General features: G+C 40.6%; 1 protein-coding gene across 1 annotated transcript in view; it reads right to left on the bottom strand.

Moving 5' to 3' along the window:
* NEK10 (NIMA related kinase 10) overlaps positions 1-16,919 on the bottom strand; it is a 3,576,599-nt gene that overhangs the window by 940,173 nt on the left and 2,619,507 nt on the right. Inside the window, exon 24 of the mRNA XM_044064761.1 lies at positions 8,879-8,954. Within this exon, the coding sequence (XP_043920696.1) occupies positions 8,879-8,954 (76 nt within the window). The remainder of the gene's footprint in view (positions 1-8,878; positions 8,955-16,919) is intronic.

Below are 16,919 nucleotides of genomic sequence, written 5' to 3'. Positions count from 1 at the left end.
AGCGGAGATATCTCCTGGAGCATTTGTCCATCTTTATGTGGAAATACGCATCCTGAAGATCTATGAAGCACATACAATCACATTCCTCCAGAAAATGAAGGATAGACTGAACCGTGACCATCCAGAATTTTGTTTGTTGCACAAATTTGTTCAATACATTGAGATCTAGGATTGGCCTCCAGTCCCCTGTCTTTTTTGGCACTAAAAAGAATCTTGAGTAAAATCCAGATCCTATCTGGTCTGGTGGGACTGCTTGGATGACTCTTTTTTGAAGAAGCTTTTGAATCTCTAGTGCTGCTATATCCCTCTGACTGGGTGGAACATCAGCCTTTGTGGTTTGGGAGAAAGATTGAAGGGAATATGGTAACCTCTGTTAATTATTGTCTGCACCCAGGAATATGATGTTATAGAGTGCCCTGCTGCGTGGTGCAGGGAAAATATTCTCCTGACTGCTTCCAGAGGTAAACAATCGGGCAGCAGCTCAGGAGCGGTGGTAGGATTGTCCAGAAAAGGAATCCCTGGAATCCTGGTTGCAAGGAATCCCTCTGCCATGGGAGGGGCATCTTCCTGAAGAGTTCCCCTCTCTGCCCTGGGAGGAATACTCATCACTTGTGTCCTGAAAAGGCCCTTGGGTCTTCTTGAACCACATCTTTCCACTCCTCTGATTCCTGAAGTAAGGTCACTGAGGAGTGGAAAAATGCAGGTCCACAGCAGAAAGGGTCTTTCCATTCTTCTCACACCTGGTTAATGTGTCTCTGACTTTGGGGCCAAACAACGAAGTAGCATCAATAGGAGCACTGATAAAGGAAGACTTAAAGGGGTCCACAAAATCACACAAGCACATACAGGCGTGGGGCCTAATGGCAACACCTGTGCTCACTACCCTGGACGTCCCTTCGGCTGTATGTGCAATAAGACACACAGATGAGTTGGAGATTGACTCTAGGGTGGCAAGCTGGGAGGCAACCGTATCTTGGACCTCATCAGACACTGCTCCTGCCAAGGTATCTGAAAGCTCAGTTATCAGATCCCTTTGGAGTCAGGTGAAATGTGTCATGACGTTCAAGGACCGAAATGCGAAGGTTGTTGAAGCAAAGACCCACATCCCAAATCTGTCCATCATCTGAGACTCTCTGTTTGTAGGATGGACAGCTGAACTCTCTTCAGTGAGTTCCTTGTTAGTGTCTATCACCACCACCATGGCATCCACTACTAGATCTTTCAACCAATGGGGTGATCCTTCAGGGCTGAGATAATTTTGACCAGTCTCTGGTGAATTCGCTCTATGGTGTTTGGAGCCTTCCACGTATGCTGTACAATGAGTTTAATTAGTTCATCTGCAGGTGGGGTCACCCAAGAAGTAGATGGCTGGGCATGAAAGCCTGCAAGAAGACAGATTCCTTGGAGGATGGTTTTGAGGACTTCCAATCACTCATCTGTTTCAGAATCTCCATGATGTCTGCAAAGGAGACATTTTCAGGGGTTGATCGTGGGGACCCTTCCCCTTCATCGAAATCTGTATCTTCAGTGACCAATTATTCTGGAGAATCCAGGTGCTTCTTCTCTTGCACAATCTCTTACGGGGTGGCTCCGCAGGGGTAAAGTTTGAGGAGGACTCCGAAAATAGGGGACACTGCAGTAGAGTATCTTGCTGCTCTTGTGCCCACTGTCCCAAGGTTAGCAGATTGTGACAGCTAGGTGCCAGAGGATACATAAATGTGACACTCCAACAGGAATGGTACCAACTGTGAGCCTGCTGAGGGTAGGGCTGTCTCCATAACCTGGAAGGCAGGCCTGCCCGAAGAGGGATGGGAGCCCAGAACCAAGAAAGACAACCTTGGAACCGGGGTCACTTCCCACTCCAATGAGCTGCCTCCCTGAGTAGGAGCCAGGGCACCAAGAGCCATAGATGGCTCCGGGAAATAAAATCTGAGCCAATCCAGGGATGCCGGAGCCAGCAGCCAAATCTCGGTCCCATGGGTGTGACAGCTCCAATGGAGTTGAAGACCAGAGAGTCAGTTCCAGTACCAAGATGAGATCCACCATCAGTACTGAAGTAGCTGGCACTGGGAACGTCTAGGTAGTGGGGTCAAAGACCTGTGGAGAGGTTGAAGGAAGAAGGTATGTGGGACTCCTGGGAGAGTAAACCTTGGCTCTGGGATGGAGGGAGGTCCGAGAGGGAGCAGCAAGATCTCTGGTTGCCAAGAACTGATCCACCAATCTAACTATGCCCAGTTTTGAAAGACTCCTGGAAGAATGGATGGACATTTCTGAAGGCGATTCCAGTCCGTCTACAAAGAGACTTAACTGCTGACCCAAAAAGGGGTCTATAGATAGGGAGTATCTAGTCCTGGGGGTACTTAGTATCTCAACTTTCGCCACCATGGTCTGCTGAACAGAAATTTGCTTGGCAGGGGAAGATGACACCAAAATATTTGAGGAGACTATTGTCAGTGCCGGGAGGTCGTCTGTACCAAAGACAAGGTCAGCGCCGTAGGAGTCTAGGTAATCTCAATGATACATTGCACCATGGGGGATTTAACTGGTTTCAGTACCAGAAAAGGAGTCGGTGCAGTCCTAGGAACTTTAGGCTTTGGTTCTAATGGATGAGTCGAAACCTGAGACTTTGGAATTTTAGATTTGTGTACCTTGGGGGAGGATGGTACCGAATGGCTCCATTTTTTTTTTATTCTGTTCTGGGAGATTAAGATGTCTATGCCTCAGAAAAAGCTTTACTAAATGGGCATCTTAGCAATCTCTTAAAATCCTTGCAGACTTCACATGGAGGTTGTAACTCAAGATGGGGGACACCCAAGCAATAAATGCATGAAAGATGCCCATCAGATTTAGGCATCTTTCTGCCACAGTCCCTACATTGTTTGAACCCTGTGGTTCGCTTCTGCTTTTCTGCCATTTTTCTAGTAAGAAAATGGAACACACACACATAATACAAACACTCGTGAAAACAAGAAGTATAGAACACATTTTTTTTTGTTGTTTTTATATATACCAACAATGGTACTTGACCCACAAAGAGGGTAAGAGAAAAAGGTAGGAGGGAAGGAAATAAGGATACCAGCAATGGTATCAAAGAAATACCAACAGGTAGAGGGAAATGAGGGGCCTATGCGAACGATGGTAAGCAGAATACTTAGAAGGTAAGAAAAGGGTAGATACAAATCACTCACAACAAGAACCTTAGAGAGCAAAAGAAAGAAGAAACAAGCAAAAAGGTTAGACAAAAATAGTGATATAATCAAAAAAGTTTAGCGCTTAGCTGAGAGTATGGCTGATGTTTCCGATTTTCTATGAGACAAACGAGATCTGAGGTAAAAGCAAGAGTAACAGTATGGGTAGCCTTAGCTTGAGAGTTTTTGGCCGGCGTGAGCTTGATATAACGGCAGAGTCGGTTTTGAGGATTGGAACTGAACCCCACAGTCAAGAAGGAATGAAGATTGACAACATCAGATCAAGATATTCTGCCATACTCCTACAGTGGTTCCCATGAGCCATGCTGTATGTCCTTTAACCTTGATCAAACTACTCTGTCTCTCCTTTTTTTATATTCTTTAGCTTTAGTTTCTCTTACTGTGCTCTTTTCCTTATCATCTGTACAGTGTGTTTCACATCATTCAGTTCAGTAAGTTTTCTCTTTTTGTATACTACTGTATCTCATGTAGGGTATTGTCCTTCCCAGGTCATTGTACCCATTACCCTAATGTGATATTTTACCTACTACAACCTAGTGCTATGCAGAATTCTTCTGATACGGTGTCCTTTTAAACATGATGAGGTATCAAAAAATGCTCAAGACACTAGTCCCATAAAGTGATATTTAAACCATGGAGTTTGTAATTATCCTCTAACTTTGCCATCATGCTATATTTGATCACTACATGGTGGTCAGACTGGGGAGCATGGGCTGAACATGCCCTAAAAATCTGACAAAGTAATATTGAGTAACAGAAGGCAGTACAGTAATTGAGCAGTTGCCACCCAAGTGTAAAAGGTATGCTGAGCTGGGACTGCCATATATTTGCTAACATGCTTTATTTAAAAACATTATAAAAATTAATCTTAACTGGTGTTTTATGGCTTACAAAATTCAGTTTGAGAATTTGAAGCTAAGGAATAATGCCAATGTGGAGATGAGTTTATGCTAAGTAGTTCTGCTTTATTTTATACCTTATAGTGCTAGAAAATTTAACATTTAGTCTGGACTGTGAATTGAGTTGGGACTCAGGGAAGGAAAATTAAAAGGCACCTTTCTGGCACTCTGTATAACCAATTTAATGAGCAATAAATAAAACTCAACCCGTTTCCCATTTGTATCAGTTCTTGCTGTTGTTAACGTGAAATAAATTAAGTTTTTCGTTTGTCTTTCAGCTTTTCCCAGTTAGGGGTCGCGACAGTGGAACTTCAGTCTGCTCATCAATGGCAGTGGATGTTTACGGTGCCGAGTTGCCAGCCCGACGCCCAACCTTCAAAGAAGGTACGCCCATTCACGCTTAAGTACATGTTGATTACCTTAGGACTGACACAGATAGCTTTACTATAGAATTTTTAAACTTCCCTCTTTCCACAGTGTGAAAGTCTTCCCCAGTATGACCTTTACCTTTTGGGAGTTTTTTTCTTTCACATAAGCTACCAGCAAAGGCACCATATATAGCACATCACTCCTTGACAAAAACATGGTAAACATTCTATAATCTGATATTGGAAATGCATTATTTTCATATAAAAACTTTCAGGCTTTGCACTTTTACAGCTAAAGATTAACCCCCTCCCCGAAAATAATCCATTGACATCTTGTATTGGTTAGAGTTAAGTCCCATTTGAAATAAGAAGGTGCAACTTTCTAAGTGTATAAGAACAGTATTTAAATGCTTTTCCTATTTTTGGGCTACTGTTCCCTCATTATTTTAGGCTTTGGTGAGGAAGGGAAGCAAGGTTTCATAACAAGATCACATAATTGGTATATATAAGTGGGGGGGGGGGTGAGGATTCATAGCTTTCAACCTCTTAGCACAAGAAAAATGTACAAAGCCAATAATAATGGGGTACAAAGGCACAAAATAGGGACATAATGTTTTTAGAATAAAAGGTTTTGTGTTAGTATACAGTTTTTGAAGGATATGTATTTATTTTACATTTGTTGACCGGGCTAGTCTAACTGGATTTATGTCCATTTTCAGTAGAAGCCCGAGGAGATTAGCTCCACATAAAAACAAAAACAATAACAAACAGAACATTGCAACTTCAGTTACAGTTCACTTGTCAGACAAAACACTTGTTTACATAGTAACTTAGCAATCATGATAGATAAAAAAAAATAAAACAAAATAGGAAAATTTTTTTTTTTTTTTTTTTTGTGGACCAAACAATAATAGAAGAAAAGTGTATTCAGACGAAAGAGAGAGAGATTCCCAAATCAAAGTTGTAAATATAGCACAAGAGAAGAGATAGTTAAAGTGTGAAACTCAAATCTCTGACTGTTATCTTAGTCGGTTATTTGATATTTTACTGTTGTGCACTGTTTGGTTGTACTGTTTTGCCAGCACACTGTTTTGTACCTAGACTGTTATTCCTCTCAAGACTGCTTTTGCTGTAGGCAATCGCTGCCTTGTCTATTGGTAGACTGTTTTCATGCTCAGATTTTGCCTCCTAAGGAATTGCTTATGTGTTTAATTATCTGCCTGCAAGCTATTATTGTTATTTGTAGCTGTTTATGGCATTAGCTCCTACCTAATTATTACTTTAATCTGTCCCATGTTTTGCTAACTTACCTTACAAACTAAGCCAAACCATACCTCCGGAGCAACTTATTACTACAATTAATAATCACCACTCCAAGCTTAACTCTTACCTTAAATACATAATTAACTTTATCACTATCACCTTAGGCACTAAATGTTAAGCTGTATATTTCTTCATGGTTATCTCCTATCAGTAACAGTCCCTGTCACTACTATAGCTGTTTAAACCTAGCCTGCGTTTCAATAATCCATGAACTTATCAGGACTATAACTTAACACAATTTATTACATGCCTAGCACCATTGTTTAATTTAACTGCAGATACTCTTTATTGACCTTAAGCATTGCAGACCCCAAAAGCCATACTTGTATTTATTTTCTCCATATAATCATCTAACTTCTTTTTGAAGATTGACATGGAACAAGAATTTCTGACATAAACAGGTATACTGTTCCAGAATTTAGGAATCCTTTGAGTTATAAACTTATCTCTTTCTTTGCTTGATTCTGTTTTTTTATGTATTTAGTACCACAGACCCATATATCAGGATATTCTACAGCCTTTATTAAACCAATTACTTGCTTAAGATCAGAACTGTTCCTCGTAATTTAGCCTTAATACATTTCCCCTGATTACTTTATATGAAATGTTGAAAACATGCAGATATTTCAATCTCAACGCAAGTGCACTTATTTTATTCTTTTTTTAACCTATTTCTGAACTTCCTATGTCAGTAATACATTACAAAACAACAAATTATATTCAATCATGGATCTATCATAGTTATAAATACATTCTTTAATACCATTTGATTTCTGGTTTTCATTATACCCTGTAGTAGGCCAAATTGTTTTAAAGACTTAAAGGCCATATTAATGAACGCCTACACTATGAGCACACAATCTGTATTCAAGAACATCCCTACCAGATTTTTGTGCTTTCCAGTCATTACTTTTAAACTACAAAACTCATTTTCATAAGGGCCTCAGGCTCATAGGGACTTCCTAGTTTACATATGAACTGAATGAATTAATTAGTTTTAAAACATGCTGAAAAAAACAGCATATCCTCTTATGTAGCCTTACTTAAGGAAAGTATGCAGAGAAGTACATTAATTATGTGTTTGACACTAACATCTGCCCCACACATCTGGGAGTACTTGGAGACATGGAAATATTATCAGCATGTAAGGCAAATATATTGATGTGACATAAAAACAACTGTGAACAGATGTAATCCAGAAAGCTCGAGTCAGGTCTGGTACCATCTGTGACCCAGGGATGACAGGATTAACAAAAAACAGAGTACAAAGGATTAGTCCAGGTATAATCGCTTTAGCTAGCAGATCTAGGGGACTCTTTCTCTGATACCTTCCCTTTGCGAGGAATAAAGATGCCCTGTTGGACTTTCAAGTAGCATATTCAGTTAAGTAGCTTGATGGGGCAGTGTTCAAAAGGTCAGTTATTTAAAGGCAGTTACAGACAACTGTGGGAGAGTCTAGGGGAGCTGACTGGAACAAGATCTACTACCAAATCCGCAGTAACATCATGTGGAACTGAATGTATATTGCTGTCTTTCCACACATGATGTCAGAGCTTCTTACGGTGATCTTTCCAAACCACCAAACCCAGTGTCCCACTTATCCCACTTCCATCCCAGTACTCAGTTAACCAGAATGCGCCTCCATCCCCCCACCTTTTGCAAATTCCTGGATCCACCACTGTACTGGCTAAGACATTCAGAGGGTCAAAGTAATGGGAGTTTTACAAAATAATATCCAACAATAGGGTGTGACAGCAAACTGTCAAGTATTTTTCTAAACTTAAATGATAATATATTTTGAGTCCAAATCAGTTATATCCCTTTTACATAAAAATTACTCTCTGATATTACTTCTAAATAAGCAAACCTATGTACCAATCAGTCTAGTGACTTACTAAAAATAAAAAAGTTTCCTCTGGAACTTAAAAAAAAAAAAAAAAAAAAAAAAAAAAAAAAAAAAGAAAAAGGCAGGATTGTTTTTTCACAGGTGTGTATGTGTGCGTGTGCATACTATTTGGATTAAAAAGACTACAATGTGCTATACTTAGTTAACAGGTAAAATTTATAATAGCATTTGTACATTTTAGAATACAGGTAATACTGAACTGTTTTAAACAACTGCATTATGAAGACTTGGAAGACGTGAAAAGTTGGTGTAATGGTAGTTTAAAAGCTGCCACGGATAAATTAACCTTGTTTTCCTGTTTTCTAGTGTCTCAATTATCAAAATAAATGCAAGACATACAAATCTCAGGCAGATACTAATGCTGCTGCTGTTGGAGGGAGCAAAGCTACAAATGTTAAATACAGAAAATTCCTGTTTATGGCAACAGTGAACTAGTTCACTTGCAGTTCATATGCTATAAAGCTAGCCAATATATATGTGAAGGATCAAGTGGCCAATGACCATCAATCCTTTCTTAGATGAAGGGTTTGGGGGTTGTTCTTCCCTGCAATTTAATGGTACAGATGATAAAGGAATTTAGTGCTCAGGAGGTCTCTTTATGAAGGGGTACTCAGAGTGACGTGTAGTGGAATAGAGGATGCGACACTACGTGCCTCTCTCTCTCTCTCTCTCTGATGGTACTACATTCTTAATACTGGTGGTATGGATTGGACATAAAACAATAGGTACCCTAACTTACAAAATGGTAGTTCTAGGAGCTCATTGTGTTGATCTCAGTCACATTTAGGGGAACAGAGAGTTATAATCAGGTACAGATAAGCAGTACAGAGAAATAAAGTAAATTCAGTAAAAATGCAACTGTCAGTACAGTGAAGGCAATATACGTTTTCTGTATATTTTCTTGCTGGCAAGACATCCTTGCAGATAAATGATGGAATGAAACAACAGTGGAAATAATTGAAAACAAAAAACCATGTAGAAAGATTAAATGTCATGTTGGACAGGGATCAGAACACGGTTAAAAATAAGCTAAGTAAATATACAGCAACAATGTAAACAACAGAAATTGCAGTTCAGACAATCTGTTAATTTCACAATGCTATTAAAGAGCTGCAAACAACCACACATACAGTATCTTTATCTCAAACCAGACAATGTATTTTCATTACATACCAGCAATACAGAATTGTTCCAACTACTGAAGTAAGCTTGCTGTTCTCTTGTTTTTGCTTCGCCAATCCAAAGTCAGCTATAGTTCAGGAAACACAGGTTTTTAATATTTTCTGATAGCTTCTTTTCTATAAAGTCTTACTCATCCAATTTTTGTATGACTCTAACATCTGGATATATAGTCATTTATTCACTTTACTGCTAATCTGTTCAACTTCTGTGCCTAATGCAGTACCATTTAGTTATACATGTGTAAATGTTGCATGACAAGATGAAAAGAAAAATCAGAAAACAGTTTTGTGCATTTTGTCATTACTAGGCCACTAAAAAGCATACTTTGCTGATTTTTCGTAAGAGGATAGTGATATAAGGCAGATTATACCGAAGCCACTATTTTTTATTTATTTGCCATTTCTTACTTTTTTCCAGCTCACATGGTGGAAACACAAATGTGTTAACCAATTACAATGATGTTTCTGTTCCTTGAAGTTCTTTCATAAAAATGTTTGCACTTGAAATCTGGCTACTTTATTGCAGTTAAACAAGAAGTAACATCTGCACAAAACAGATGATGATTCTCTACCTCTATGAGGTTGTCTCATCATAAAACAAATAGGCTGCAAAATAGTAGGAAAACAACCATACAGGTACATAAAATCCTAATTAAATGTGCCAGCTTCCAGTCAATACTTTCAGATGTTTGCCTTATAATTAGAAACATGATAAGTGGCACAGGCAGGTCTGGATTAAAAAGGCAGCTGTAGAACTGCAGCTCCAGGTCCACATGTCTGAAAAAGGCCCTGTTGCCTCTACTCTTAGTTTGGTCTGAAATACTTTGCTATTATCACATCAGATAACTGGGTCTCATCATTTTTGTCTCTAGGTCATTGAGACTAATAATCCTGCATAGGGCGCAGGTCATAATGGCTGTCTGTATGATGCAACAGTGAATCTGCACCTTCACATACATGTGTGTGTATGTGTGTGTATATATATCTATATATATATATATATATATATATATATATATATATATATATATATCTATATATATATACATATATTTTTTTTTTTATAACAGAGTCACCACTATAATTAATTATAAAACACATAACTCTTTCTTTAAACCGAAAATACAGTACTTAATATGTGTTGCAGCTTTTTGTACATTGCATGATTTATTAAGGACATGTGACAGATTTTAAGCATTATACTTCCATTATTGCATACTAAAAATAATGCATAATTTCTGCATCCAAGATATTTGCTGTCTCATACTTTCAAAGCACAAAGAAAGCAACTACAGTAGTAATTAAGCAATCAGGTATGAACACCTGTATTATTAAGTTAATGGCTAAAACAACAGAATTTACTAGTTAGCAAATCTGGGTCTATACTATATTCTCGAAAGCCGACAATGTAGAATCCGACATTGTCGACATGAGAATAGCAAAAATGTAGAACATCGAACGGATGAATGGAAATCTCCGTAAGGGGAGATTTCTGTTTTCTTCAATGTAGTGCAGTCTCGGAGTTGGTATATTTAAGTAACGGGGGGTGGGTGTGCGGGGGGGCTTGCCCCCATTAGATTTTCTTTTTTTTTAATTTATTTTTATGAACATTCGAAATTTTAATAGTTCGATCAATAAAGGTCGACCTTTAGTGATTCGAACTATTAAACTTTCAATGTTCTAATATAGACCCAGCAAATCTAATATGGAATATTAAGTACAGATAACAGTTTGGGGAGAAACTTACAAACAATTACAGCATTATTTATTTCTCTTTAAAGCCGGCCCTGCCTTGCCATATATGCCTTTCTATTGATATTTCCAACATTCTTATTAAAGTACTGACCAGTTAGTGGGATTAATATGGCTGAGGACCAACCCTGAAAAAGTACAGTTGTATAAGTAAACATTCCATAACAGCAGATGCTCAAATGATCACTGCTGCAGCAGCCTTTGCTATATGGGTGATATCCTGTCAAGGATATAACAGCTGGCCACCTTCCAAAGCTTCAGGGCACCTTCCATGCACCCATTCTGTCAGCTTGAGCTGTGCTGACTAAAAGACAAGTTTGGGTGCCAAGCCTCTCGGAGATTTCCTGCCAACAAAGAGATGGAGGCTGTGCCCTGAAAGGATAATACTAGAATGAACAAAAAAAAAATGAACATACCCTGGCATAAGCAACACAAAAAAAAAACACAAGGAGATTGGAGAGAGGGAGCAGCAACTGCAGCAGTGATCATTCAAACATATAATGTTGTGGTAGGTTTACTTCTACAACTGTACTATGTTCATTATAGTGATCATTACTGCAGTAGACTTAGTTACATAGTAGATTACCCAAACTTACTATATATGGGAGGTGGATGGAGAAGATTCCATGAGCCCCAGACAATGGTCCTTGCAAAGTCTGATGCAGACCTAAACAAGGAATTACATTTACAATCATTTGTAAAAATATGTAAAGAGGACCAAGCTGCAACCTCTAAAATACTTTTAAAATCTAAAACTTTCTAAAAAGTTATAGATGAAGCCAAGGCCCTGGTAGCATGGGCCTTGACCCTGCCTGGAATAGTTTTGTTGTGGTGAAAATAACAAGAGGTAATAGCCTTAGACAACCATTTAGAAATAGTCTGTTCGGACACAGGCTGTCCCTTCTTCTTACTACCTTTACAAGAATTTAACATTTGATCAAAAGATCTAAAATATTTAGTTCTGTCAATATAGTACCTGAATTGTCTGTGGACATCCAAGGTATGGAGCATCCTTTCTCCCTAATTTTTGGACTCAGGAAAGAAAATGGGGAGATGGATAGTTTGGCTTACTCGGATACCATGTTAAGCATAACAGAAAGATTAGTCTTAAAAGAAACCTTGTCCCTGTGGAAAATGACATAAGCTTGGCACACCGTAAGAGCTTGCAACTCAGATACCCTTCTTGCAGAAATCAGAGCAATCAGGAGAGAGCTTTACTAGAAATGTTCATCCAGACTCTGCTACACTTTGCTGTGAGGGAAAGGTTAGTTTGCTTTTTATTTGTTGTATTACTTTATTGCCTTTTTCTATTTTGAATACTGTGATTTGTTTTATTTACCTTGTGTTTTACTTGTATTCTGCTTTTAACTGCATATTAAAACTTGAAGAGAGACCACAGCTCTGTCTCTTGAAGTCAGGCAGAATTTTTTCCCCACCCTCTCACCCAGTTACTGTAGTGTTCCTAAAAACCACTGTCTTTCTAGTTGCCTTACCCTTATGTTAATTTGACCATATATCTCATTTTCTCTCTGTTTTTACAGGCTTGAGTAAGCACAAAATTATCATTTTGTGAAATCACTCCCATTCAACTTTATTGCCATCCTACTGTATTCCTTAGTACCAGAATACAAAAGTGACCACCCCCTTTCAATCAATCTTTCTGTTTTAAAAATAGTGACTGTCCACTAAAACTTAACTTTTCAGACAGGTAAAAAAAGAAGTTATGTACTTACCATAACGTTCCATGTGAGTTGTTCATTTCATCTTTGTTCTTTACACGTGGGTACGGAGCTGAGTCGGCCGCTTTCCAAGCCCAAGATCTTTGAGTAAGCTCAAGGCACAGTCCCTATCCCATGATGCTCTCCTACCAACCCCAAATCTAGTTTGCTGAACCAGCAAGAAAAAAATATACTAAGCAACCAATTATAAACAATGTACAAAGTACATAACTATTTACAATAGTAAAACCATAATCTGGTTGGAAAGAAGGACATTAGCAAGACCAACCAAACCACAAGTCATACCTGTTCTTCCATAACCTGGAGGAGGAAGATGGGAGGGTAAGAACAAAGGCGAGATGAACAACTCACATGGAATGTTATGGTAAGAACATAACTTCTTTATGTGAAGATGTTCCATCTCGCCATTTGTTCTTTACACGTGGATAGCGTCCCAAGCACCCTAATCCTGGGCGGCTCACGGGAGTATATTCCTGAGAACGGTGGAACCAAAGGAAGCCCTGTCCCTGGAGGCCCTGTCCACTTTGTAATGAGTGATAAACGTATGAGGTTTGGACCAAGTAGCAGCTGCACAAATGGTGTCCAAAGGTAGACAGGCTGCGTGGGCTAAAGATGTAGAAACAGCCCTGGTAGAATGGGCTTTTACCTCACGTTCTAAAGGTTGTTTAGCTAAAGAATAATCAAATTTTATACAATCAGCAATCCATTTGGATAATGTAACTTTGGATACAGACAAACCCTTCTTATTGTCTGCATAGGAAACAAATAGTTGATCAGATTTCCTAAATTCTTTTGTTCTGTCCAAATAAAACCTCAATTGTCTGTGAACATCAAGCTTATGTAACATGTACTCCATTCTATTAGCATGATGTCTGAAAAAAGTAGGAAGGTCAATAGACTGGTTCAAATTTGCCTCGGAGCAGACCTTAGGAAGAAAGGTAGAATTTGTTCTTAAAGACACTCTGTCGGAGTGAAAGACAAGATATGGGGGCCTCTACGAGCCGAAGTAATAGCCACTAGGAAAATTGTCTTCCAAGAAAGGAACTTCAAAGGACAAGATGATGCAGGCTCAAAAGGTGGAAGAATGAGTTGAGACAGCACCAAATTCAGATTCCAGAAAGTAACAGGATGTCTGATAGGTGGCCTAAGGTGATGAGTCCCTTTCAAAAAGGATTTACATAATCTGTGGGACATAATGTTTGAACCACTGCATCCCACATGGAAGTTAGATATGGCAGCTAATTGAACCCTTATCATAGAAGCTGAAAGAACGAAGTCAAGAATTACAGAATACTATGAATAGGGGCGACATAGTTATCAATACCATGCTGAGAAGCCCAATGAACAAATCACCTCCATTTGCCATTATAAAGTTTCCTGGTGGAGACTTTGTGAGAGGAAACTAAAATATGTTGAACTGCTGGAGACAAATCATGTGAACTCACTAGGTTGGGAAGTGGAGCAGCCAAGCTGTCATCTTGAGGGAGACAAGAGAGGGATGAAGAATTCCAGACGAATGAGTCAGAAGGTCTGGCACTGGGTCCAGAACCCAAGGTTCTTCCAATTGGTATTGCTGTAGGAAGGGGAACCATATCTGCTGAGGCCAAAACGGGGCTATTAGAATAACAGTCCTTCCCAGGCTTTTGACTTTCTGTAAGAATCTGGGAATCAGAGGGATTGGAGGGAAGGCATATAGGAGACCCGAGGGCCAATCGTGTACAAGTGAGTCCCTTGGGCTGTCCTCCGGTGGGTGGTACAGGGCAATGTAGCTTCTGCATTTGACATTCATTGGCGATGCAAAAAGGTCGCAGCAAGGCTGGCCCCATCTGTGGAATATCCTTTCTGCCACTCATTCTTTGAGGGAACACTCGTGGGGCAACAGAATGGCTCTGCTCAGTTTATCCGCTATCATGCTGGATGACCTGAGTATCTGCGTTGCTATCAGAAAGTGCCCAGTGAATACAGCCCACTGCCAAAGTCTCAGGGCCTCTCGGCATAAGGGGTAAGACTTGGTTCCCCCTTGCTTGTTGATGTACCAGACTACCGACATGTTGTCTGTCTGTATTGCAATCGTCTCTTGAGGTAGAGAGTTGTGAAAGTGTTGCAACTCTAGAAACACCGCTCTCAACTCTAAGACATTGATGTGCAAATGAGATTCCCTGTCTGACCAAGTGTCTTGGACAGTTCTTCCTTGAAACAGCCCCCCCACCCTATAAGGGAAGCATCCATGGTCACTGTGGCTGTGGGAGGGGGAAGTATAAATGGGTGACCTACAGTAACTTGGTGGCTGTTCAACCACCAAAGAAGGTCCTTTTTGCAAGCATTTGTCAGAATAATCCTGTGTGACATTGGAAGCTGTTGATAAGACCACTGTGTGAATAGTAGCCATTGGAGTATCCTCATGTGCATTCGTCCCAGAGGAACTGCTATGAGTGTAGCTGCCATGGTGCCTAACAGCTTCAGAACCTGGAATGCCAGAACTCTCCTTTCCATTAACAACTGGGACACTTGACTTCACAAAGATATTACTCTTTCTAGAGGCAATTTGACCAGGGAGGTGGTGGTGTCTAGATCTGCTCCTATAAAGGAAATATGCTGCAATGGCAATAACGCAGATTTTTCAGAATTTAAGGTTATGCCCAACCTGAAACACAGGTTGATAGTGTAATCTCTGGTGCAAATTAGTTGATGCCTGGTGGTGGTGGTGAGGAGACAGTCGTCGAGATATGGAAACACCCGGAATCCAAAACTTTTCAGGTGAGCCGTGACCACTGCCATACATTTGGTGAACACTCTGGTGGCTGTGGTGAGACCAAAGGGCAGAGCTCGGAATTGGTAGTGACTGGCCCCCAGCCAGAAACACAAGTGATCTCTGGATGGCCTGGCCATTTTGATGTGGTAGTACGCATCCTTGAGATCTATAGAGCACATCCAATCGCCCGTTTTGAGAAACGAAGTATCGATTGAAGCGTGACCATCTGGAACTTTTTCTTTTTGATGGGCTTCCAGTCCCCTGTTTTCTTTGGAACTAAAAAGTACCTGGATTAAGTTTCGGATCCTATCTGGTCTGCCGGGATTGGCTGGATGACTCTTTTTTCTGGCAGCCTTTGAATTTCTATGGTTGCTAGATTCTGCAGACTGGGTGGAACGTCTGGGATTCTTGTATGAATGGAAGGGGATTCTGAAAAGGGAATGATGTAACCTCTGGTAATTATGCTTTTTACCCAAGAATCTGATGCAATTCCTAGCCAGGCATCTGGGTATAAAGCTAAGCAACCCCCGACCACATCCAGAGCAGGACGGTCGAGCCTCCTCTCAGGAGCGCTGATAGGGCTTGCCAAGAAACTGCTCCCTGTCACCCTGGTTCTGCGGACCCCCTCTTCCTCCTGGGTGGCATCTAACATTATACCCCCCCTCTGCCCCTGGAGGGGGGTTCACTACATGTGATCTGGAAAGCTCTTTGGGACTTTTGGAACCACATTTTTCCACCTTTCTGCCCTTTGGGGTATGGTTTGGGGTATGGTCTAGTGGGGGTGGAAAAACAGACTCCTACGGCAGATAGAGTCTTTCCTTCCTGCTCACACCTAGTGAGTGTCTCCTTGACTTTAGGCCCAAACAAGGAAGAGCCATCAAATGGGGTATTAACAAAGGAAGACTTGAAGGCTTCCACAAAGGAGCATAAGCGCATCCAGGTTTGTCTCCGCAGAGCTATCGCTGAACCTGCTGCCCAGCTCGATCCATCGGCTGCATAACAAATAAGCTGTATGGAAGAGTTCACAATAGAATTAAGGGTGCTAAGCTGTGCCGTTACTTTCTCCAAAACAGCATCATCTGTTTAGCCCTGTAGAGTATCTCCAAGCTCTTTGAGGAGATCTTGTTGAAGATGGGTAAAGTGGGTCAAATAGTTGAGCGATCTCATTGCAAATGTCACAGAACTAAAGATGCATTTCCCGTATCTGTCCATAGTCCTAGAGTCTTTATTAGGAGGATGAACAGAAGAAGAGGTTTCTGACAGTTCTTTCTTGGTGGCTGCAGCCACCACTATGGCATCAATGGGGACTCCCTTCATAAGAAAAAACCTGTCTTGAGGGGAGGTGATAAATTTGTTGGGCCTCCAAGGGACCGGTTACATGGAATCAGGAGACTCCCATGCCCTTCAAGTGACCAAGTCCATTAATTCATCAAAGGGACGGAGTAACCCAGGAGGTGGAAAGTTAAGACCCAAAGGCCTTCAGGAGCACCGGCTCATCCTCAGTAGGGGTAAGGGACTGCCAGTCACCCCTCTGCCTTAATATTTTCAGAATGTCTGCAAATGAGACATCCTCAGAGGAGGACCGTGGGGACCCTTCTGATTCCTCTAAGTCGGTGTCTGATGTTAAGGATTCCTAAGGGGAATCTAAATGCCTCCTCTTGCACAGTGTTTTTCTGGGGACTTCTGAAGTCTCAGTCAAGCATGAGTCACCCAGTGGGGTTACCTGAGGCTCTGCTTCTCGATGCTTGGTGGGGACCTGTGGTGTAGGGCAGAACGCGGCCCTTTAGGGG

The sequence above is a fragment of the Protopterus annectens genome, chromosome 3.part0, assembly GCF_019279795.1.
Source record: "Protopterus annectens isolate FY-2018-M chromosome 3.part0, PAN1.0, whole genome shotgun sequence".
NCBI lineage: Eukaryota > Metazoa > Chordata > Ceratodontiformes > Protopteridae > Protopterus > Protopterus annectens.
The sequence above is the reverse complement of the archived record's forward strand: the minus strand, read 5'-3'. Positions and strand labels throughout refer to the sequence as shown.